The following is a 25928-nucleotide window of genomic DNA, read 5'->3' on the forward strand; positions in this document are numbered from 1 at the left end:
TCTTAGTTACTCTCCTTATATCAAAGAAGACATTTGGCATTTGTTTTTTAGGGATTGGCTAGCTTCACTTAGCATAATCTGCTCTAATGCCATCCATTTCCCTGTAAATTCTATGATTTTGTCATTTTTTAATGCAGAGTAATACTCCATTGTGGCCATTCAAATTCTTAAGCCAGAGTCCAAGGTCCATCTACTTCAGAGGACTCTACCTCAAACTGAGCATCTATCTTCTGTCCTCCTATTGTTCCCAAAGTGGAGCTCCTTTCAATGGCCCTGGTTCACATGCTGTTCTATGTTGTTCAGAATTTGTAGCTCCAGTCTCAGCTGAAGGCCCTGGAGACACAAAGTGAAAGTCTATTGTCTCCTTCCCAGCCCCCCTCCTAGTGCTAGGCTAGTGGAAGAGAATAGGGAGGGGCCAGGAGAAGACTAAGGATTTAAATGAAATGTGCCCAGTCATCAATGGATGGGTAAAGGCAGGTGAGAAGCAGCATCTTCATAGTTTTTCAAGTATCTCTCACAAGATAGCTACAAGAGACCAAGGGAAAGTTAGTTATTTTAGTGGAGAAACCTGACCACCACCACCACCACCCTAACCAGGTGATCAAAATTATCACTAAGAATCTAACAAAGCTACCAAGGATCCTTGTTCTGATGCACTGAGGACACTGCACCACTTATTGCAAATGCATAACCTGACTCTAATCATTGGGAAACATCAGGCAAACCCAAACTGGGTAACAGACTATAAAATAAATGACTTGTATTCATCTAAAGAAAAATAACAACCAACTGCAACTTGTGATCCTGGATTGGATTCTTGGCTAGAATTTTTTTGTTGGTTTGTTGTTTGTCAGGGATATTAATTAGTACAATCTTTGACAAAATGTAAATAAGATCAATAGGTTAGATTAGCTAATGGTGCTGTCTTAGTATTAACTTCCTGATTTTGATCATTATACTGTGGTTATGTAAGAGCCTATCCTTATTTTCAGGAAATACATGCTGAAAGAGAAGCTTAGGCCTGCAATTAATTTCAAATATTTTGAGGAAAAAAAAGTAATTGTATGGGTGTTTGTGTGAGAAACAGTGAATGACAGAGCAAATGAATTAAAATGTTCACTTCAGGGCATATGGGTGCAAGCTGCAGGGATTCTTTGTACAGTCCTAAAACTTTTCTCTGAACATTAGCTGGGACAGCCTGGGGACAGCTAGCAGTCAACTGGACCAAGACTTTTATGGATAAGCTCCAGGTCACATGCTGAGTGACCCAAAAAAGAGAAACCCCAAACTCAGACATAAGGTGTTTATGTCCTGGACAGTGTGATGAGGATACTGGAGGATACTGGTTTTTTGTTTTTTTTTCTGTGTCCAACTCATTCAGGAAACACTAACTAGCCCTGGCTCAGAAAGAGATGGGAATGTCCATCTCACCCCTCTCCCCAGGAACAGTCTGACTAGCCAAAGAAAACTATTTCAGCAGTAATTCTGTTCAGAAGAGAGAAGGCACGGATGTGAAGGTGGGGAGTGGAGTCTGGGGTACAGAGGGGAGGAGGAAGTGTGGCAAGCTACCCACAGGCACCCCAATGAATGAAGAAGACCATGTGAACCACAGCTCAGAGGTCCCAGCTCTTGGTTGTTCCTGCTGGGGTCTAGAGAATCACAGGGGTCTCCAGAAGCCAAGACCCTTGCATGGGACAATGAAGTTACATCTGGTGGGAGAAACAGAGGTAGGTAGATGGCACTCTGAAATTGGGATGAGGAAGTGGTGGGCTGCCCTATTGGAAGCACTGCCTAAGGTGGTGGCAATCAGCAGGGAAGCAGCAATGGTTGGGAGTGGGAAGGCCCAGTTCTTCTCGGCTGTCATGGGATCCCCTGCTTTCTCCATGCTTCAGAAGGGCTTGTTGCCCCTTGCCAGCCTTCAGATACACCATGAGAGCACAGAAAGTGTGCAGTTGTCTACCCAGCAGGTACATGGACACCTTTCATCAGACCCCCATGTACACTGTGAGCCAGGCAAAGGCAGGTGGGGTATGCATGCTATCAACATTGTGCAGATAGCGATGGCAGATAGATAGTTTGGACTGGTGAAGGGAACTGGACAGTGACACACAGTTATACCGGCAGAGCAAGGACTTGAACCTAGGCCTCATATGGGCACCAAGGAAGCTATGCATTCTATGCAGGTTTCTTCCCACTGGGACCCACTGCTCTTCAAGGTTTAAATACCAAGATTACCTTTCAAGGCTGTTCATGAGCTCACTCACCTTGGGGGTCCTTGTCTCTATGCCTTTAAACTACTGCTCCTCTGCATGGGAAGGGATTGCTATTCGCATTTCTCATTGTATTTATTCCAGGAAATTCTAATTGCAGTTCAACTTGACTTTCTGCCTTGCTGTAACATATGCTGCTAGAAGTTAGGAACTGTGTCATTGCACTTGACCAAACACATTGTAGATAGTGAGAAAATTCTTTGGTGCTCACTCAAGCCCAATGAGTTCTGAATTTTTTGGATCAAAGATCCCTTGAGAATTTGATGAAAACTCTGAATCTTATGGTCCAGGTCAGTTCCCAGGTGAGCAGTGAGGGAGGTGAGAGAACTTTATGAAGACAGCATTTCACCCAGACTGATGCTTTAGGCACAGATTTGTCATCATGGAGAGACAGTTTTTTTTTTTTTTTTTTTTTACTACCAGAACCCTACTTTGACACCTGCCCCTGAATAGGTTGTGACAGAAGGCCACTGGGGTCCCTGGCTCCATTTATCTGCTCAAAGCATGGGTGGGAGGCTGAGGGGCTGCTATTCCAGCCAGGTGTGCCCCTGGCATGGCTTCTCCTCCCATCTGGAGCACAAGCCCACAAAGAGGTAGGAGTTCTGCTTGACACTGTGGCTCCCAAGAACCTTCTCACTCTCAGCACTGCTCAACTTTTTCCTCCAACACAGTAAATCTCCTTCTATTATTCTCCAACTTGATGTAGTAAGCTGTGTCATTTTGAGAAGAAATACATAATGGTATATTAGAGGAATCATGGATCTCCTCATTCATGCTTAGAAAAAAATTTATTACAATGTAAGAAAGTCTGAATAGCATGAATTTATTATAATGATTTAACACTCTAGTACTTGAGTTAAAAATGCCCCTCCATAAATAACTGTCCTCGGAAAACATAGCAAATTTACACAGTTTACTATTTCCCAATGTTATATAAATCCAACAAGTTTAAATCACTTGCAGCTGGGAGGAGAACGTGGAAAATGCGCTGTAAAGTTCATCCCATCTTACCTGGCAGCAGCAAGACGCCCATCTTTCCTTCCTCTGGCTCCCGCATCTCAGCACTGGACTGAGGGGATTTAAAAGTGGATGGAGGATAGTGGGAGAAGGGCAAGGTGGGGTGGCACCTGGAAGAATCAAGGAGGGGCAACCACAGTTTCCTAACAGGGGAAGGGCAACAGGGCACCCTCGCAGAGGTCAGATCGTGGCCGTGTGATGGTGCCACAGAGGTGTCAGCCAAGGCTGTCTAGCTGGGGATTCAGGGGAGGAAGAGGACAGTTCTGATGCCCTGTCTGCCTTTCACACGGGGTCAGGTCTTTGGCTTCTTCTATTTTCTCCCACACACTAACACTGCTTCTTGCTCCTGGGCCTTCTGGTTTCTCTGGGTTCCAAGCAGCCCCTCTGGCTTTCCTGGACACCCTGGCAGCCCCACTTTCATGGGCACTTTGACAGCATCATTCTGATTTTTTTCTGGTCTAGGTCCTAGGGCTAGCAGCAGTCTAGGCACCAAATCCATAAGGTAGAATTATCACCTTCACTTTTACAAGTGATTTTATAAATTATTATATCTGAGGTTCAGAAGGTCTAATAACTTTGCCTAAATTTCCACAGCTCACAAGTGGTGAGGCTGGGTTCTCCAAGGAGATTACATGTTGGTTTGGACACTTAGCATTCTAGTAGGAAAAACAAACCATGCACAAAACAATATGGCACCAAGTGAAGTAGGCCTTACAAGGCCCTACGTGGTATTATTGGACCCAGGAGTATACAAAGCCTGAGAGGCTAGAAAAACATCATGCAGATGGTGACAATTAAGTCTGAAAAAATTCACCCTGGAGAGAGGTACCTGGAAAAATCACACAGGCAGGAAAGAGCAGGATGTCTTTGCAGGGTGGGCAGCCTATGGAAGTGAGGAGCAGAGGGAGTAGAGATGGAGGGAGATGACAAAAGAGAGACAGCCCAAGAGTCCCATGTATTTCTCTAAGGGATATGCTCTGTGCTCTGTGAGCACTGGGAAGTCCTTTGGTATTTGATGCAGGGAAGTTCCAAATCTTAAATTTGAAAGAGAAAATATAAGTCACTGTGGAGGGAGCAAAAGAGGTGTCCCCAAGCCCCTTCTTTCCCCTGTTGCGTCTCAGTATGGCCCTCATTAACTTCTCTGTTGAGAGCTGTGAGCAGTCTGGGGTGGTACAAAAAGTACTGGATTTGGGAGCCATAGACATTTCATTTATCCCTTCCCACGCACCCACCTATCTACCTATCTGAAAAAGAATGATTAAGGGCTTACAAGGTGTCAGGAATAATGCTGAGTTCTGAGGAATTATTGATGAATAAGACTTATATCACATTCTGGCCATCTTGAGGCTTCCAATCCAAAGAGGAGTCACATCAGTAAATTCTAGCACAATAAATGCTGTGATAAAGGCTTAGGATGCTCATAAGGAGGTCAGTTGAAGAACGGTACTTTTAGGAACTTGCGATGGAAGTTCAGGGTGGCTGGAGCACACTCTGCAGAGAAAGAATGTGGGAAAAGAAGGGGCTGGAGGTCTGAAGACTGCAGTTATCAAGTCACGAAGAATCCTGAGGACTATGCTCACAAGGCCAGAATCTCAAAGGCAAAAGGAAATGCACGTTCTTCTGGGGTATGACATGATATGATGACCCTGGTAGCTTCTTGGAGAATAAAACTGGAATAGGTGTCTTCATTGAGAGCTTTTTATATTCTGCACTGAGCACTCTCCATACACTAGTTTACTTACCCTTCACAATAGCCCTGAATAAGTAAGTTATGATCTCCACTTATTTTAAAAATAAGAGTAAGGGGCTGGGGCTGGGGCTCAGAGGTAGAGTGCTCACCTAGCATGCATGAGGCACTGGGTTTGATCCTCAGCATCACATAAAAATAAAATAAAGGTATTGTATCCACTCACAACTAAAAAATAAATATTAAAAATATAAGAGTAAAGCAGAGATGAGCACATGCTCTAGGATGAATCCAGGTCCTTTGGAAAGAAAGACTAATGATGTACAAGAGAAATGTTAGCAGTGACACAGAGAAGTGGGTAGGTTTGAAAAATAGAAAATGAGCTAGGTTCATGGTGCTTGCCTATAATCTCAGACTCAGGAGGCTGAGGCAGAAAGATAGCAAATTCAAGGTCAGCCTCAGTAAATTACTGTGACCATCTCAAAAGAAAAAATGAAAATGACTGAGGATTGTAGCTCATTGCTAGAGTGCCCTTAGGTTCAATTCCTGGTACCACAGTAAAAAAAGAAAAAAGACACAAAATAGAATGTGTCTTGATGCTTTTAGAGATTGTTTGGAAATAGGGAAGACAGGGGAAGAAGGGAATAATGATCCTACCAATCTATGAGTTTGAATTTTACTTCTTAATAGCTGACAAACTTGGCAAATCTTGCTAAGCCTCATTTTTATTATTGGGTGTAAAATAAATCAACTTCATGTATTAGGTGTGTAGTCAATGAAGGGTTTGAGAAGGCTTATAAGAAAAACGCATATATTTAAATAATTTTAAAAATCTATGAAAAGAGGCCCATCTCATAAGGGTTGAGGAAGGTGGCACACAGGGCTATGGTACATGGTAAGAGCTGTTTTCTTCCTGATACCTGCTGGCTCCCATGCCACATGCTTGATGTTTGTATTCCTGCCTTCCTCGTGTGGGGTCTAGGTTTTTGATCTTGTTCTGGATAATTCTATCCTTCTTAGTCACCACCCCACAAAATTTTTCCCTCACCACAAATTCTTCCTGTCCATGCCTTTTCTCTTTGTTCTTTAACAGTAGTTCCCAATTTTTGCACATCCTAGGAGCTCCTTTCTTCACACCTACATGCATCCCATGTTGGGAGACAAATTATCAGAGTACACATGTAGGTTTATGTGCCAGTTCTTACTAAGCAGATTCATGTATGTTGCGTGTACAGGCATTCCAACCAGAGACAACCTCTCTGGTCTGCCCAACTTGATTTTACCCCTGACTTTCCAGCACTCCTAGCCAGTCAGCCATCAAGGCCATGAATAGTGTTTTCATTTTCCCCTTCTTCTTCCCTCCTTTATTTCTTTTGGTTTTATGAGACATAATACATTTTATATAATATACTAATTTAAAATATATACCTTAGCCATCTTTAGAGCATTAAATTATGCCACCATCATCACAAGGTTAGGACAATTTTCATCATCCCAAAGAGAAACCCTGTAGACTTTAGGGTTTCTCCATCCCCTCCAAACCCTCCATTCCCTTAGCCCTAGCTGACCTTTAATTGACTTTCTATCTGGACATGTCATATGAATGACATCTGACAATATGTGGTCTTCTCCTGGCTTCTTTCATTTAGCTTAGTATTTTTAAGGTTCCTTCATGTTTTTATGTGTATGTCATTCCTTCTGATTGCCAAATAATATTCTAGCATATGGCTGAAACACATTTTTGTTTATCCATTCATTGGTGATGGACATTTGAGTAGTTTCCCTTTCTTTTCATTTCTCTTGGGTATATATCTAGGTATGGAATTGCTAGGTCATAATTTAACTGTTTCACATTTTTAGCAACTGCCAGACTATTTTCCAAAGCAGATTCACATTTTACATTTCCATTGGCTGTGTACGAAGGCTATCAAAATAAAAAATCTAAAATCTTTCCTTTTACCATTATCATTGCCATTATTGGGGCTGAACATGCTTATCCACTCCACTGGAGTAATTTCTGACCTCTTCCTCTATCACTTTCTGGTCTCCTAGGACCCCCGCTCCAGGCCCTGTTATTTATCTTGTCAGTGGCAATCTTGACTTCCTTCAGTATACATTCTCAATCTGGCCAAGTTGATGACAATGCTACAGTTGAGGTCTTTCTCTCCAACTCAGTCCCCAGCATGTGTGTCATATTCTAGGTGTACTTGGTCTATAGCCCATAACTCTCCTTTGGGTGGTTTAATACAAGATCTAGACTTGGGAGGACTATTGGAAAGTTTGATGGTGGTAGTATATCAAATAAATATACCCTTCTATTTAGGACAATCAGCACAAAACTAAGAGGTGACTGATGGGGTAAAGTAGGAGTGACAAACTTGCAACTTGGCCTGTGGCAATAGCTCATAATTGGAGTCTTTGCCTAAAGTTTCACCTGCTTAGACCAGCATGAAGAGACTTGCGTGTTAGAACAGGCATGAGTGCAGAAGAGACAGCTGCAGTCCCCTGGTGCAATCACAGCTCTGAGAGTTTCTGGCTGAAGCATGACACTCAATCTCCTCAATCTCTCCAAGCTGTCTCCTCGTCTATGATACCAGGATAATACCATTCACTCCTTAGGGATGCTGGATGAAGTAAATGAAATAAAGTATCTAAAGACTTTACTTTGTACTTGGTAGGCACTCCATGTTATTTTCCTTATTTCATCCTAATTGAGAGTGACACTACAGCTAACTAGATTGTTGTTGTTTGCATTATTAGTGATTGAACCGAGGGCCTCATACATGCTAAGCACCGTGCTGTATGTTCAGTCCCCTAAATAGATATTCCTTTACAAAAAATTGCAAAATCTTTTATGGCTTTTCATTGCTTGAAGGATAAAATACTTCACTGCCTGATACTTAGCATTCTGCACAATTTGGGCTCAATCTCTCAGCTTATTTCCATACCTTCTCTACTAGTATCTCATCTCACCTGTTAGCCATGACCTCTTCACCATTTGTTCAAATCCATCTTGTCTGCCAATGAGTACTCAACTTCTGCACTTTCCCATAAAGTCACCTTCCACTCTGTTTTAGAGATACTCTTTCAAAGTCTATGTCAAACCCCTCTTTCTTCTTTTCCTCTGCCCATAAAACTTAAGTAAATGCAGCCCAGAATCTGCTATCCTGAAACCATAGTACTTATAGCCTGCTACCAGCCACTGGAAAATTCACTGATGGCTCTTATTTTATTGTTATTAAAAATTCAATGGAGTCTTAATAAGATATATCCTACGCTTGTATAATTTTATCAAAATGGATTCTACTGTCATGTATAACTAAGAACACCAATTAAAAAAATTCCCAAGTTTGAAGCTTTGTCTTCTATCCAGCATTCGTAGGCCCTTCCCATAACATTATCTCATGTATTTTGTCTATGAGTGCCTACCAAGTGTGAGGTAAATCTGTAGACACTTTATTTCATTTAATTCACCTAGCAACCCTGGGTGGCATTATCCCTGTGTCATAGATAAGGACATGGCTTGGAGAGGTTGGTGTTTTGCCTCAGCCGAACTGTGAGAGGTATGCACCATCATTCCCATTTTTCAGATGTAGAAACTTACATTCAATGTGGTGACTATTTTGCCTAAGATCTTTCAGTTAATAATTAGTGCTAGTGAGATTTGTACCACTTGGTTTCATTGCTCATACTGTTAGCCACTTCCCCAGAGGGATCAACAGCATCTAACATGATGCTGAGCCCAGTGGGAGGGGCATTTAACTGACCACAGCACTGACGAGGACCTGAGGACCAGCCTTGAGATCTGGCAGGTCACAGAGTGTGGTTGGTTGCCACACTGGCAATATATGCTAGTGATAGTTCCTACTGGACTCAAGTACCCACCTACTGGCTTACTTCTACAAAAATAGCTACCATTTCCTCCACCCAAGAGGGGGCTCACCCTCATTTTGGTCTTAGTTTTTTTCAGAAGAGGTCTTCACTAGGACTATAACAGCCTCATTGTTTAGAGAAGACAATCACATTTGGAGATACATCTCTTTTCCCTGGGAATATACTTTAGATAGACTTCCCATGTCCTCCACTTCTGAAGACAGAAAGAAGGTACAGGCAGAGGCATATAATCCTTGAGGATCACCAACCTTCAGATCTCCTGAGGAATGAATATGTTACCATGGCTCAAGTGGTCTGTGAGGGCTCCCTCCTGAGAGATGGTGGTGAAATGCACTGAAAATGCTCATGTTGGAATACCAGATCAGGTAGGTGACGTGCTGCAGTGAGGACATCAACCTGGCAGCCAGACCTGACACTGATAGGATGTGGCACCTCAGACAAATCAATTTTTTTTTGAACTATCTTCATCTGTAAAATGGAAGTAATGGATTACCTGGGCTCTAAGGTCCAATCCAGCCATAGAATTCTGTGACTAGAACGTGATAGATTGATGGTGGAGACAGGCAGAAAAGGCTAGCAGCATTTTCTACCTAGTTTGTATTCTCCAAAGTTCAGGAGTTGCTAAAGTGATGGTATTGAGAGGTGGGGGCTTAGAGAGGTCATTTAGGCAATCCTTAGTGGGATTAAGGTCCTCAAAAAATAGTCTTCATGTGGCATCACTATCTTGCTCTCCAAATAGGCATGCCAACCAGAGATAACCTCTCTGGTCTGCCCAACTTGATTTTACCCCTGACTTTCCAGCACTCCTAGCCAGCCAGCCATCAAGGCCATGAATAGTTTTTTCATTTTTCCCCTCCTTCTTCCCTCCTTTTCTTCTTTTGGTTTTATGAGACATAATACATTTTATACAATATACTGATTTAAAATATATACTTTAGCCATCTTTAGAGCATTAAGTTATGCCACCATCATCACAAGGTTAGGACAATTTTCATCATCCCAAAGAGAAACCCTGTAGACTTTCGAGTTTCTCCATCCCCTCCATTCCCCTTTTTTCAGAAGACACAGCCTTCTGCCCTTCTGCAGGGTGCAATTTCACCAGACAAGGGAACTGCCCAGTGCCTTGATCCTAGACTTCCCAGCCTCTAGAACTGTGAGAAATAAATGTCTGCTCTTTACAAATTACCCAGCTTTGGCACAAATGGATTAAGGCAAGGTGCTACCACTTCTGCGTATGTCTATGTGTGTAGTGGAGATGACAGGGAAGGAAAATGAGCTATGAGGTGAAGCCTGAGAGGTTAAAAGGTTGCACTTCCAAATGGAGCAATGGAACCCTAGGGGCTGAGGAACTGTTGTTTGAACAGCAACTCCACGAAAGCATGTAACTGGTCTTTCATCTATGAAGTTGGTCCTCTGGCTGCCAAGTCATTCATCTGAGCATTAAGATCACTTATCTCTGGTTTTGTCACTAGACTCAAGGGTAACCTTATGAGAATAGGGGAAAACTTCATGTATTTCATTTTCAGCTTCAGAGCTGGCTGAGTGATGATTCTGCTCTTCCCACGTCTGCTTCTGAGGGATGGAGGCATGACAGGGTCTTTGGCTGTCCAGCTGCAACCATGAGTCTGAACTCAGAACTAGGCATTCCAAGCACACAAACACTCACACCCATTCTTCCAGCATATAAAGCTAACTTAGGAAGGACTATGTCTCCTGTCTCTAAGTGCTGTGACATTCTTCCTTGCTGAGCAGCTATGGGTATAGGCACATAGAAGAGACTTAAAGATGTGTATAGATTGAATCCAGCAGCCATGGAACCCATAGGAGGCTTGGTGTCAATGTGATGACATGGCACACAATTTCCTTTCTTCTGCTTGACCACAAGCTCCTGTTGCTTTAACAAGTACTGAGGAAAATATTTTGTTAACCTGGGGCTCAGATCTTGCTTTCAAGCTATAGACCACTGATCTGATGAGGGATGTTGAAGGAGATAATTGAGTATTAAAACCACATGGGGAAAACAGCCACAGAGATAATTTATTAGCTTATAATTCCATATATTTATAAACATTTGCCCACATTAAAATAACACACACTGAGTTGAGGATAAAGTGTGAGCTGAGAGGAGTCTGACAGAGCCTCTACCTTCCTTAGCAGACTGCACCCAGCTCTGCTCCCTTAGGGTTCCCCTCCTTCCCACAGTCTCTGGCCATCAAATCTCCAGGATGAACTCGGTGCTAGAAGCAGAGAGCCAAGTAAAAAGAATGGCTCCACATGGAGAGAGGGTTCTTCTCTCCTCATGACATTCGGGGTGCTCTGGATAAGTTCCACCCCATAGCGGTATGGGGATTGGGTTTGGATCAACATAAATGTGCCTCCTGGAAGGCTGACATCAGCAAAACCTTTTCCTTGATTAACTTTGACTTTCTAACTCAAGCACTTTGGGCCTTAGGGAGTTTTAATGGACATGCTCTGTCCTTTTCCATTTTATAGACACTGATTGGTTTTTCTCTCATGGGATGGTGGGTATCGGGGTGGACAATGTGGAAGCACTACATGTAGCACCCTCAATAAATATCCAGTCTTGCTTTGGGGAAACAGTGAGAGGCTGAGAAAGCAATATCCAACCGGCCACTATTGGGAAACAAACTGGAGGAGGGAAGGTTCTGTTGTTCTAGACCCTCTCTCAGTAGGATAGTCTGCAATTAGATAAGCCTCAAGTTTCTGCATATATACTTCAAAGTAGATTTAAATCAGATTAAAATGTTAACATATATTATGAATTAGTCATGGAGATATTAGATTCTATACAAATCCACATCCTATAATCCTTACACCAACACCAATAAAACGTCTACAGGATAGAGAAAAGCAACTGGCGGGGGACTTGGCATAAGACAACTGTCTTGGTTGATGCTCTGCTGAAAATCCATCTTTTTCTCTTCAAGTTTCCCATTTAGGGGAGGTTAAAAAGCAATTAAACTCCATTCACGGGCATGTGACTCAAAAAAGCCTTTTGTGTTTATGATTCTTCTAAAGGTAAGCAAGCCTCTTACAGAAATAATAATTCTTTCCTTGATCCTCTGGATTCTCTCACTGCAGAGAATAGTAAGGACATCAGGGTTCAAAACAGGTGACTATATTTAGGCTGATCTAATGGAAAAAGGGACACTTGAGCTGGTCTTGACACATGGGGCAGGGAAATGATAGTTCTGGAAACTTAACTTTGAGAAAATGTCTGAGGGCTTCTCAGTTTGCCATCTACCCATTTCTGTCACACCAAAGAAAGCTCAGTATTCCAAAGGCTTTTTGAAATGGGACAAGACTGATTTGGTTACTTTTATAGGGGTGAACTTTAAAAGGAAATTGGAATCTGCAATGATTTTCAACTTTTCAAGGGAGTAGCTATAATTAGACAAGGAGGCTGCTCGGCATGGATTTCGTAGACTGAGCACATGCAGGGCCTGGTCCAACCGGGGGTCTTTCATCTTCTTGGAGGGCAAGAGAGGGCCAGAGGAAGCTAATCAGCCTGTAGCAGCTGGATGCCATTCTTCCTTTAGTGCCATCTTCCTTAGATATAACCATGGCAAGTTCACAAGAGCACAAGTAATGGATGAACAAACTTCACACTTAGGTCAACAGGAAATTCCTAGAGCTTGCTTATATTCATCCTGAGAAACTGAAGGGGTACCTGAACATTAATAGGAAAAGTGTTTCAGACTTGTCTGTCCACTTGATTTCCCCAGGTAAATATATGATTTAATGCTTCTTGGATTAAATTCCAATTCCAAGGATTGACTGGGTGGCTTAATACAAGTTCCAGCCCACTAAGCCTTTTGGTAATGGGACTGGCAGCCACCAGGCTGATGACTACTAAGACTGACTGACACTTGGTCCCCAGTGTTACTTGTGATGGTAGGGGTACCAGCTCCAACTTCAGAATTCAATGACCATACTTAGATAGAGGTGGTGGTGAGAGAAAAGGATGAAGAAGGTAAAAAAAAAATCTTTTGAAATTGCTTGTTACAAAGGGCTGCTTTTATATTTGAGGACCTTAGAGTGGAAAGATTTTCCTCATGTACAAAAGAGAATCAACTTTTCTAGCAGAAGCTTGAGGAGGGAATACTCTTGAAATGATGTTGGCTATGCAATGGTGTCTCTCATGTAGAAAGTACCCTACATTTTTAATCTCTGTTTGGCTTAGAAAAGATACCATCCCCTGGCCTACCTCCCTTTAGTGTGTTTCTACTGATTGGTCTGATCCAAAACACTGTGGGTTGTTAGAAAGATTTCTATATTCAATATATAATAAGATGCCAGTGAGACAGGTTCCTGTAAAAGGAGAGATACAACACTTTGCAATGAAATAATTTAACACCCTAGATTGGTAGGTGAAGAAACCCACAAATTTTGTAGCATGTGCTTTGGAGTCAAATGAAAAATATATCTTCCAGAATTTGATTCTCTTCCAGGTCTTCAGGGGTCCTGCGTGCCCCCATCTTCTTCCAGGTTGACTTTTGAGAACTGAGTCGAAAAGCACTGCGATTCCAGGCCACGGGTTCTTTGGAGGTGTGGGGCTGAGGTTTGAGAGCAGAATTTGGACTCAGAGACTGAACTAAATCCAACAGAGATGTCTCATACCTGTAAGACACACAACTCAGTCAGCAAAGGATCAGACTATTAGAACATTAGAATACAAGAAGCCCAGGAGAGGTGGGCTGTCTAGGGCAATCCCATCTTACACAGGTCATATCATGTGCAAGAGGCTTCCTTGGGGGAACTTCAGGGATGGAAAACACCAGAAGGACTTCAAAAACAAGATCCCTGCTGCCTGTAAGCTCTTCTGCTGACCTCTAACATTCCTTTCTAACTTATGAGGACAGACTATGGAGTGGGAAAAGTAATCACAATAACAGTAATGATACAATTTATTGCAAAGAAAGTCCAGGCAGACAGTGGATCTATTCCCTGGAACATATGGGCTTCTCTATCGTCTTGGCAGGGCAGAGAGACTGAGGAATTATATGTAGGTTTTCTGTCGCCTGGAGGTGATATAATGCTTCCTTATTGGTCAGAACCAGTCATGTCTCTACCAAAAGGGGAAGGGAAATGGGTATTGGCAAATACTAGCAATGCCTACCCCATGAGAAATGGGTCTTCCACATAATTTGTAATAATTTTCTTATTTTACAGATGAGAAAACTAAGGTCCAGAAAGGTAGACATGAAATAGAGTCACGGGGCAAGTCATTGGCAGAGCCAAGAGGTTTTTAGGACAAGACCTCTTGACTTCCCAGACTAGTGTGTTTGTAATCTTTTCACCATGATAAATAAAAAATATAATCAAAGTAAAAGAAGAAAATGTTTGTGTCCAACTATATTTTAGTTTAAACAGTATAGTATAATTAGTTGTAACCAGGCTATATTTCCTGCAAAATTCATCTACCCTAAAGTACAAATGCTTATCTGTATGGTCCTGCGGTTAGCATAAAAAATTCCATTTCTCTAGAAGCGACATTCAACCATGGGTTACACTGTGGGAGAAGAATTAGAAAGTCTATGGTAGGCAGGGCTTAGATTTCAGTTCTACCTTTAATTTATTTCATTTACTAAGTGTATTGACCATACTTTTACTATCAGAAGAGACCAAATAATTTGGAAGATTAAAAAGCAACAAACCTATTTTAAAAAGCAAAGCTTGAAAATCACCAAATTGAACACAAGAATTACATATGACATAAAGGAAAATAAAAACAAATTCCTATGGAATTTTGCACTAAACATCAGAAAAGAACAATGTCTTTATCAGATTGTGTTCTGTGAGCAGTATGCTTTAGTTTATATTGAGGTGACATGTGATAGGCAGCTATAATGTTGATCAGTTTGGTCTTACCCTGCTGAAAGTGTTTGATGTTTGAATAATTAAAAAGGGATATATCACTTATCCAGATCCATAAAATAACACTCTTTGAAACACCTGGCATATTTTAGCCATGGGCATTAACTATGTTGCCTTTGTTCCTCACAGAGCCAGCCTTCTGAGTTTCCTGGGCACAGAGGCTGACTTCAACAGCTTCATTTCGAACAGTGATAAGTGGAAGGCTTATCTCATCTCCTTTACCAGTCCTATTCTGACCAGGCTTGGTGACATTAATTTTATTCTCCTAGAGCTCTTTCTAGTTTTCTTTGCCTCTGAGCTAGGAAGATATATGTGATAAAATCCAAGATGTAGTAGCCTTTGTTGATTTGACTTGGCTTCTTGCTCCCAACTTAAGAAAGGGCTAGTCTGAGATGATGTACAAGAACAGCCTGGACATAAGTAACTGATTTCATGGTCTATTCCATAGGCTATACTCCTTTGGAAGCTAACCATGATTCCAGAGTTCCCGTCTCCCACTCCCTTTTTGATCTTTTGTGATTTTAGTAGACCTTCTCTGACTGCTATTGTAGATCACCAACACCTTCCTCTTCTCTTGCCTTTTAATTGATGGAATGTCCCGGGACTCAATCCTTAGCTCTCATATCTTAGTGATCCTGTCTACTCTTGTGGCCTTTATTAACATCAATAACTTCCAAATGTTTAGGCATAACATCAACCTTGCCCCTGAGTTCCAGACTCATACTCAGCCGCTACTCATATCTCTACTTAGATGTATAATAGACATCTCAAGCTACCCAAAACAGAACTCTTATTTTTTTTCTGCAAATTCTAGTCTCCATCAATCCACTTACTCAGATTAAGAACCTGCTATTGCCCTTGATTGTTACCTCTGAGCCTTGGCTTGTGTTGTACCTTCTGCTTAGGTAGTTCTTTTAAATTGTGATTATTCTGTCTGTCCATTAATGTTTTTATTTAAATGTCACCTTCTCAAAGAAGGCCTTCATTAGTCACTTTATCCAAAACAACTATCACTTCATAGTCACGTTACTGATTTATGGTATTTTACTTTCTTTATATCACTCAGTATTATTTAGAATGTTATGTGCATATATCTTTATACAAATATTTATTTAATATTAATTGCCTATCTCCCTTACTAGTATAGTGGGCTTCATAAGGCTAGGGTAATTATTTTGCTTATTGCTGCTATCTCTAGTGAGAAGTAAAGGTATCTGTTGCAAGGCAGGTGTTACATATTTGTTGAAGAAATGAGCAGTCTCATGGTTTAAGTTTTAGTATTTTCTTCCCTAGGCAACTTTTAAGATCTTTGGACAAATAGTCTTTGAGAAATTCATAATGTATTTCTAACATTATGAAAAATATTTTTCATCCATAATTTCTTCTCCTACACAGTTTCTATAAATTACGTTTCCACTTAATATGTTGGGACTATTTTTCCATAGCAATATTTTACATTATTTTTAATGATTTCAGATTATTTCATCTTCTGGATACACTTTAGTGTTTTTAACCAATTCCCTATTAAAGAGTACTTAATTAAACTCAAAAGTCTTTTGAAATGTAATAAAGCATATCTCTTATTCCTTCAGTCAATGCTCAAAATGTACTCCATATACTAACTTTGAGTGTTGAACATTTTTTTTTAATTCTTTATTTCCACTTTTCACTATTTATCCTAAAAGATGGCCTTGCTTCCCACTTCAGGGAAAGTAGAGGCCATCAAAGAGATACTGTTTCAACACTATCAAATTTGCAAGTCTTTCAGTACTCATGCTTTTCTCCTTTTACAGTGAAGAACTTAATCCAGGGCTGTGGCTATGGCTCAGTGGCAGAGCACTTGCATAGCATGAGTGAGGCACTGGGTTCAATCCTTGGTAACACATACAAAAATAAATGCTGTCCATCTACAATTTTTTTTTTAAAAGAACTTCATCCATCGGTACTTCTTAGGAATATTTTAGTTTTGATTAGCTACTCAAGAACTTATTTTACTCTCATTTTGTTGTTATCTCAAAAAAGAGAAGAAATAAATGTGTCATTTTAATAATTTTATCTAGGAAATATATTTTCAGTGAGGTTCTAGAAATTTCCTTTAGGCTTATTATTAGGAATTTTCTAAATCTTTTCATTGCTATTATGAATGAAACTACCTATAGGTGGACTGTTTCAATTATTTGGAAATATTGTAAATGCTACTATTGGTATTGATTTCACTTTCCAGTTTTCACTGTTGGTATACAGGAACATGATCACATTTTGTACGCTGGCCTTTTATCCTGCAACCCTTCTACACTTGCTTAGTTTTAAGAGGCTTGTATAGAGTCTATGGGCTTTCTAAATAGACAATCATTTCATCTGCGAACAGGGACAGTTCAGTATTTCTTTACAGCAAGTCTGCTGGATGATGGATTCTCTTAGTTTTTTTTTTTTTTTCATCTGAGAATGTAATTAATTCACCTTTATTCCTCAAAGATATTTTCACTGGCTTGATAGTTCTTTCATCTCTTTAAAACTATTGTGCATCATTCTACTCCCCAGGTTTCTGATGAGAAACACATAGTCATTCAAATCATTGTTCTTCTATGTGCTGTCAATTTTCTCTGGCAACTTGCAGTATTTTTTCTACTTTCTAATTTTCAGACATTTAATTATGATGTTTGGAGTGGATTTCTTTGAGTTAATCTTGTTTGAACTTGCTGAGCTTCTTAAATCTTCTTTCACCAGATGTGAGAAATTTTCTTCTAGTGCTTTTTCCCCCCTACTTAATGTTCCTTCTTCTCTTTCTGATATTCTTTCACAGGTCCCTGGGGCTTTGTTTCTTTGTTTCTTTTCTTTTTTTAAATTTTCCTTTGTGTTGTTCAGAGTGGATAGTCTCTATTGATTTACCCACATATTCACTCACTTTTTTCTGTCATTCTTATTTTGCTATTGAGCCCATCCAGTGAATTTTTATTTCAGTTATTTTATGTTTTTGGTTCTAAAATAAGCATTTGATTCTTCTTTATACCTTCTATTACTATGCTAAAACTTTATATCAAAAAATTTATAGATTTATACAAATCTAAAGAATGTTTGCCCTTACTTCATGAAGCATAGTTATAAGTTGCTTTAAAGTTATCTGATAATTTCAGTATTACTGAATTCTTTGGTTTGGCATTCATTGATTATATTTTTCCTTGTAAGTTGAGATGTTCAATATTCTACAAATGCTGAGTAACTCTGGACTGTATCCTGGACATTTTTAATGTCATGCTATGAGACTCTGGGTTTTATTTAAATTCTAAGAAGAATGTTGATTTTGTTGTGTTCAACCAGAATTGATAAATTTCAACCTGTCTTCTTTGAGGCACTGTTATCCCAACAGTTAAATTTTAAAAGCACTTTCAGGCTATTTGGATCAGTCCTGTATGTGTCTCACCCAGTAGTCAGTATAGGCCCTAGGTAGTGATAAATTCTATATCTTAGTTCTTAAAGTCTGTGAGAATTAAGAATGGGAACTGGAATTAAAAAAAAATCATAAAAGACCAAGTAGTACATATTTTAGGATTTTCTGGACAAGAGGCAAATTCATGAGAGGATATAATTAAAAAAAAATTTTTTTTGTAGTTGTAGATGATAGCCTTTATTTTTAGGTGGTGCTAAGGATCGAACACAGTGCTTCACATATGTGCTAGGCAAGAGCTCTGCCACTGAGCTACAGCCCCAACACAGATATGCTTAATTAATAAAGGAAAGAATATATTTCATAACATTTTGTCAACAAAAATGTCAACAAAAACATTTTTGTTGACAAAATGTTAAAGAATAATAATCAAATACATAGTTTAAAAATTCAGGTCTGAGAAAAGTGGAAATTTTGGGAGGAGTGGGCAGAACATTTCTCTTACCTATGGTTCAAAATTAATGATCACTGCCATCCAAATTGAAAATGTTCACCTGTTAATGCTGAACTATAATAAGAGGTTTATATATTTTATCTATGAAAAATGTCTTTTCATACAGATAGCTCATGTCAAATATAGTTATTAGTCCATAAGTATAAGATTTTAGGTGAACATTTGTAGAATTATACTGGATTTTTCTGCTGATATTCCTTTTAGTTTGTCATTACATGGCAAATTAATCACTTTCAATTGATAGGTAGAAGTTTTAATTGCACAGTGAAATAGAATTTGCAATAGAGAAATTTCCTTTGTCCTTATATTCAGGCTCAAAATCTGTAGTTTGAGATCAGAAAATATATCTGCTGCCAGTTTGTGGAGAATAGAGGTCTCACTTCTTGTTTAAACTTCTGACAACAGAAGAACATAAACAGTATGAAACTACCTGTGATTCAGGTAAGGTTAGCTGTCACTGAAAATGACTATCACAGGATAAGTTTATACATAAGCACCCATGTGCCTTGCAATTTTAGGTTGAATTCATTAAGAAACACTAAAGTCTAAAGCAAAAGCTTATTTTCAAGACTAAGCTTATTTTCAAGTTGTAAGAAACTTTTTTGCTCAGAAAAATTTCATTCTTAATTCTGAACTTAAAAAAAAAATCACAAAAGAACTTTACCACTGCTATGTCACTTGTGACTGTCACAAGTCATGACATTTATCCTTTATTTCTCACAAAAATTAAAGGAACCAGTGATGGTTAATTCCATGAAAACAAATAAATTTCACCATTGACACTACTGATTCAATAACAAATGTAAATTAAAATGTTTTTCCTCAAAGAAGCTAATGAATAACATAATGAATAACCATAAACTTCAAACCCCTTACATTTTCACAAGCTTTGTAAATCTGTCTAAACCTTTTTCTTTTGTATCCATAATTTTTCTGACACCAATTATAATTCATTTCAGCAGATTCCACTTCAGGTTGTACTGAATTAGTGTTCTGTCAACTTCTTTGAAAATATTCTTGCCTGTAGTTGTTCCACATAAAACTATTCCTAGAGGAGAAATCTCCAGTCATGGTCACTGACTTGTTACTGACTCAGTATCACTGAACTGAATCTCTAACAGTGCTCAACCCATCAAGAGTGAAGGAGAAACACCTTGAATAATTTTTCTTGTTTTAAATTGACTATCTATGCTCCTCCCAATTTTAGCTTTTTGAACAACTTTATGTACAGATATCAAGAGTACTCTCTTTTTGTAGTTCTCTCCTATTTAGTTCTCTGTCCTGCAAACACCAGCGGTTTTGGCCTCTTCAGACTTCCAACTCTGCCTCCTTAAGTCAATGAACTGCTTTGGCTCCACAGAAGTTCCTGAGATGCTGTCCAAGAGTGTCACTGTATTGCTAATTTAATTTGTTTCTCCTCTTTCAGGGATAACTGACATGTGCATTTAATGTACAATGTATGAAAACAGTTTCATATATTTTGTTTTTAGTAATTTCAAATGGTGGGAGGATAAACACAATCCCTGTTATTTCATTTTCTTTGAAAAAGTACTCTGATAAAGATCTTAATTTGAATTTCAAAAACATGCTTTAAGAACATGCTTTCCTGATACTTAAGAAAAATGCCAAAAAATGTTGGAGAAAAGATAGCCTTTTTAACAAATGGTGCTGGGATAACTGGACATCCCTATGTAGAAGAATGAAACACCCTGCACAAAGTCAACTCCATGTGGATCAAAAACCTAGAAATTAGACCAGAAACTTTGCAACTGCTAGAAGAAAACACTGGCACAACACTCTAGCACCAACTTCCTAAAGTTCAAGAAATAAAACCAAGAATCAATAAGTAGGGTGACATCATATTACGAAGTTTCTGTACAGCAAAGAAAACAAGAGCTTAAAGAAACAGCCTACATAATGGTAGAAAATCTTTGCCAGCTACTCCTCTGACAAGGGATTAATATCCAGAATATTAGAAAAAGAACTGAAAAACAAATAATGCAATTGGTAAATGGACAAAAGAACTAAACAGACATTTCTCAAAAGAAGAAACACAAATGGCCCACAAATATATCAAAAAATGTTCAACATACCTAGAAATCAGGGAAATGTAAATCAAAAACTATACTGACTAACCTTTTATTTCACTCTAGTAAGAATGGCAATCATCAAGAATACAAATGATAAGTGTTGACAATGATAAATTCAAACATTGTTGGTGGGACTTCAAATTAGTACAACTACTTTGGGAAGCAGTATGGAGATTTCCTCAAAATATCAGGAATAGAACCACCATATGACCCAGTTATTTCACTCCTTAATATTTATCTAAAAGAATTAAAATCAGCATACTATAGTGAAACATCAATTGTTTTCTGCAGAGCAATCCATAATTGTCAAGTTATAGAATCAGACCAGGTACCCATCAACAACAGATGAATGGATATAGAAAATGTGGTATGTGTATACAATGGAGTTTTACTTGGCCATAAGTAACAATGTAAATTATAGCATTTGCTCGTAAATGAATGGAACTTGTTTTAGAGATTTTTTTTTTTCTGCTGTGACCTAAAGACCTGACAAGAACAAGTTAATTTGGAGGCTCAAGGTTTTAGGGGTCTTAGTCCACGGATGGCTGGCTCCATTCCTTGGGACCTGAGGTGAGGCAGGACATCAGGGTGGAAATGTGTGGCAGAGGAAAGCAGCTGGGAATATCACACCAGGAAGTAGAGAGAGAGAAACCCAAAGGCATGCCCCCAACAACCCACTTCATCCAGTCACACCTCACCTGCCTACAGTCACCACCCAGTTAATCCCTATCAGTGGATTAATGAAATGATTAGGTTAAGGCTCTCATAACCAATTAGTTCACCTTTAAACCCTCCTGCACTGTCTTACATAGGAACTTTTGGGAGATACCTCACATCCAAACCATAACAGAACTGGAGAACATCATGCTAAGTGAAATAAGCCAGACCTAGAAAGTTAAGGGCCAATTGTTTTCTCTCATATTTGGAAACTAGAACAAAAGAAGGAAAAAAAGGGGGTAATCCCTTGCAAATAGAAGGGAGACCAGAGGAGTAGAGGAATAGAGGAAGGAGGAGGGAAAACAATCAGGAAGAGTAGAGGAATACAGAAAAGGGAGGAACTGCAGAATGAAATTGGCCAAATTAGGCTATATACATATACAGTGAATTTCACCTTTATGTATATCTAAAGCACCAATTTAAAAAATTAGAAGATCAGTAGAGGAAGGAAAATGGGGGAGGGAATGAGGAAGTATTAGGCACTGAAATAAAGCAAATTATATTCCATGCATGTATGATTATATCAAAATGAACCCCACTGTTATGTATAACTAAATGCCCTAATAAAAAAATTTCATACAAAAAAGATCATGCTTTGTGAATGTATCTTGCTTTCTTATGGAATTCAAGTTTTGCCAATAAGAAATTTAACCTGCCGGGAAATGTTAATTGTTTTGCTTAAAGGTTAGGGAAACTTGTGGAAACAGATTTAGGATTTGCATTCTGGTGGTGCCAGAACCTAACACATTTCCAAGAATACCCAAATTAAAGTTATAGGAAGAAAGATACAGGCTACAAAGGTAATGACAATCCATAGTTCTAGCTACTCAGGGAGAAAAAAGACAAGTAAGGCATTTATGAAATGAAAAAGATCTCAGAGGCAAATAATTAAGTTTTAAAAAATGTGTGTGAATGCAATCCAAATCAACATCACGTATTAACTAACAAGAAAGATAACAGATGCATCAGTTGTATAATATATATTAGCCAGATCTGAAATGCCAGTAATCCTATGTCATCTTTAGTTGTTAAATAAGCACAGATATTAAACCAAGCTGACTGCTTAAAAGAGATCCCCATAACAGATGTGAATATCAAAGGTAAGAAGAGTAAAAAGGGCACGTCACCCAACATACCAAAGAGGGAAGACAATGCTCAGTTTTAGGAATCAAGGTTAGATCCCAGGAAGGGATAGAGAAAACATGGATAGAAAGACCAAGCTGAAAAAATTCTTGATATTTCCTTCCCTAAACATATTAGACAGCTTTTAGGAATTCCTTTGGAAGATGAGATTTATGTGAAAATATCATTTTAGTTTTGGAGATGCCGATAAAGACACTGGGATTACAGGAATTTTCATATTTTTTAAAAATGTTTTCATTCAATATAAAGGTAGAATTAAAACTTATAATCTCTAATTTCCCCACTTTTTGCTATATATATATATCACATATTTCTTTTTTTTAATATTTATTTTTTAGGTGTAGATGGACACAACACAATGCCTTTATTTTTATGTGGTGCTGAGGATCAAACCCGGGTCCTGCCCATGCTAGGTGAGCGCTCTACCACTGAGCCACAATCCCAGCCCTGTATTACATATTTCATTGAAAAAGTATCAACTACAGGGAATTACAGTATTCTTCTTACCACCAAATCTACCACTTCAATGCATCTGTACCTAACTTCTTTCTTCCCCTCTATTACTGGACAATCTTCCAACAAAAACTGACCTTTTCCTATCTTCTGAGTCCTATCCCCTTACACCTTCTTGGGGGATCTTCATCATTCGATCATCCCTTCTTCAAATTCACATTTTCTCTCTTAACTGAATCATTACTGTCAGCGTTCAAGCATGCTTTAATATCTTTAGTATTTAAAAATATCTGTCCTTAAAGGTCTTCCTTAGAAAGAAATTACAGCTAATAAATTCAGGGGGAACAACAATAGAAAAAAAATCATCATTTTGCAACCCCTGATCTAGTCAACAATCATCAATGGCTGACAAAACCATTAAGTGAAAGGTTGATGGGGACCTTTATAATAGATGGATCAGGATGACATCATCTGAGTCCACTGATTTATCTTAAGACTACTAAAAGTAGGACAACTAATAATTATCTTCGTCCTGATATGTTACAACAGAAAGTACACAGCATCACCTATGAAGGATTCTTGCCTTAGAACAATTAAACTTTAACCTAATCAAACCACTAGCTCTAATTGCCAATTTACATGAAATTCAAAGTACAGAGGAATAGACTAAATGACATCTCAAGGATACAACCAGCCAAGAACCAGATATTCTATGAAAATGATTTAGTTATTTCAACAAATAAATGACATTAAAAAGGAAGAAAAAGTGGTAATAGATAATTTTTTTGATCTATCAACCAAATGCAATAAGTACATAGTGATGCAAACAACAGCAATGGCAAATATATACGTTTGAAACAAGGAAAACTGAGAAAATAAATAGGTAGTTAATATTAAGGAATTTTACTTTGTTGGAATAATGGTATTATAGTTATAAGTTTAAAAAATCTTGTTAGAAACACATACTGAAGTATTTTTTGGGAAAATGGTAAGATATATGGAATTTGATTTAAAATATTCATCAAAGAAAAAAGTTTGGGGGAAGATTATAAGAATGGCAGAACACCGAAGACTTTCAAAACTCTGTAAAACCTATGGATCCATTAAATTCTCTCTACTTTTTGCATGTGTTTGAAAACTTTGAGAGTACAAATTAAAAAGAAATCCCTTAAAACACAGCACCCATTAGCTTCCACCCTAACTTGTTTCTCTTTATAGTAAGCTTTCTAAAGCAGTAGCCTGCATTATCTGTTTTTCACCCCTTATTCAGTCTGCAACTACTTGAATCTGGTCTTCTCTGGATCGTTTTCCTGAACCTGTTCTTCTTAGAGTCACAAAATAACCTCTTGGGGTAAACCCAATGGACAGTTGAATTGTTTTGACCTCTCACACATATTCTATAGAAGTGATCCTGTCTGCTTCCTGGAAACACTTGTTTCTCTGCTCTTGGTTTCCTTGACGTTACAACCTCCTCCATTTCTTCTTGCTTTGGGCCATCCCTCAATGATACTGCCTTTGCTTGCTGTTCTTCTATCTAACTTAAATATACTGGCATTCCTGTGTACTTAGCTCAGAGGTCTTTTCTCTTTGAGATCTCAGTATTACATAGCATCTCTGTGCCAGTTCTCAAATTTCTATCTTTAGCCCAAGCTTCAAAATCTAATAACTTACTTGATTTCTCCACTTGGGTATTTCAAAGCATCTCAAAATAACTTTTAAGTTATTTAACTTAAATAACTTAATTTAACTTTTAACTTTTAAGTCTAAGTCTTCACCTTTCCCCACATTTACCTCTTTTCTCATAGCTATATTTTCTTCCTCTTCTATTTTTTTCCCATTAAAAACAAAAACAAAACAAAACAAAACAAAATATCTTTCATCCACTCTACTACTGAAGCCAAAATCCTTAGAGTCATCTTTGATATCTCCCCTCAGTACTGCCCTCTTCCCTGTAAGGTCTTGTTGGTTCTACATCCTAAATACATTTATAGTATTGATTGTTTGTATCCCATTTCAACCCTTGTGTTCCAGTCACTACCTTCTCTTATCTATACTACCACAATAGACTCAAGAGTTTTTAAATTTTACTCCTGTTCCCCTCCACATAGTAGCCAGAGTGAACTTTAACAAATACAAAATGGATCCTGTCAATCCCTTCCAGAGACATTCAGTTAACAAGGGTAGTGTGGTGGCTAATTTTATGTGTCAACTGGGTGGATATGATGCCCAGTTGTTTGGTCAAACAACACTAGTCTAGATGTTGCTGTGAGAGTGTTTTAAAGATGTGGTTATAATCAGTTCACTTTAAGCAAAGCAGATTATCCTTCATAATGTAGATGGGTCTAATCCAATTAGTCGAAGGTCTTAAGAGTTAAGATTGAAGTTTTTTTTTTAAATTGTTTTAATTAGTTACACATGACAGCAGAATGCATTTTGGTTCATTGTACACAAATGGAGCAGAGCTTTTCATAACTCTGGTAGTATACAATGTAGAGTTGCACCATATGTGCAGTCATACATGTACCTAGGGTAATGATATCCATCTCATTCCACCATCTTTCCTACACCCATGTTCCCTCACCTCCCTCTCCTTTGCCCAATCAAATTTCCTCCATTCTTCCCATCTCTCCCACTCCATTATGGATCAACATCCACTTATCAGGGAGAACATTTGGTCTTTGGTTTTTTGGGAATGGTTTATTTTGCTTAGCATGATATTCTCCAATTCCATCCATTTACCTGGAAATGCCATAATTTTATTCTCTTTTAAAGCTGACTAATATTTCATGTGTGTATATACCACAGTTTCTTTATCCATTCCTCTATTGAAGGGCATCTAGGTTGGTTCCATAGTTAAGCT

General features: G+C 38.7%; 1 protein-coding gene across 7 annotated transcripts in view; it reads right to left on the reverse strand.

The window, feature by feature from the left end:
* Positions 1 to 10880: 10880 nt before the first annotated feature.
* Positions 10881 to 25928, reverse strand: part of Kiaa1328 (KIAA1328 ortholog) — a 274074-nt gene continuing 259026 nt past the window's right edge. For all 7 annotated transcript variants that reach the window (XM_048806311.1, XM_048806310.1, XM_048806312.1 and 4 more), the window contains one exon: positions 10881 to 13509. In XM_048806311.1, coding sequence (XP_048662268.1) covers positions 13299 to 13509 — 211 coding nt within the window. In that variant the 3' untranslated portion in view covers positions 10881 to 13298. The remainder of the gene's footprint in view (positions 13510 to 25928) is intronic.

This window comes from Marmota marmota, unplaced genomic scaffold (assembly GCF_001458135.2).
Source record: "Marmota marmota marmota unplaced genomic scaffold, marMar, whole genome shotgun sequence".
NCBI lineage: Eukaryota > Metazoa > Chordata > Mammalia > Rodentia > Sciuridae > Marmota > Marmota marmota.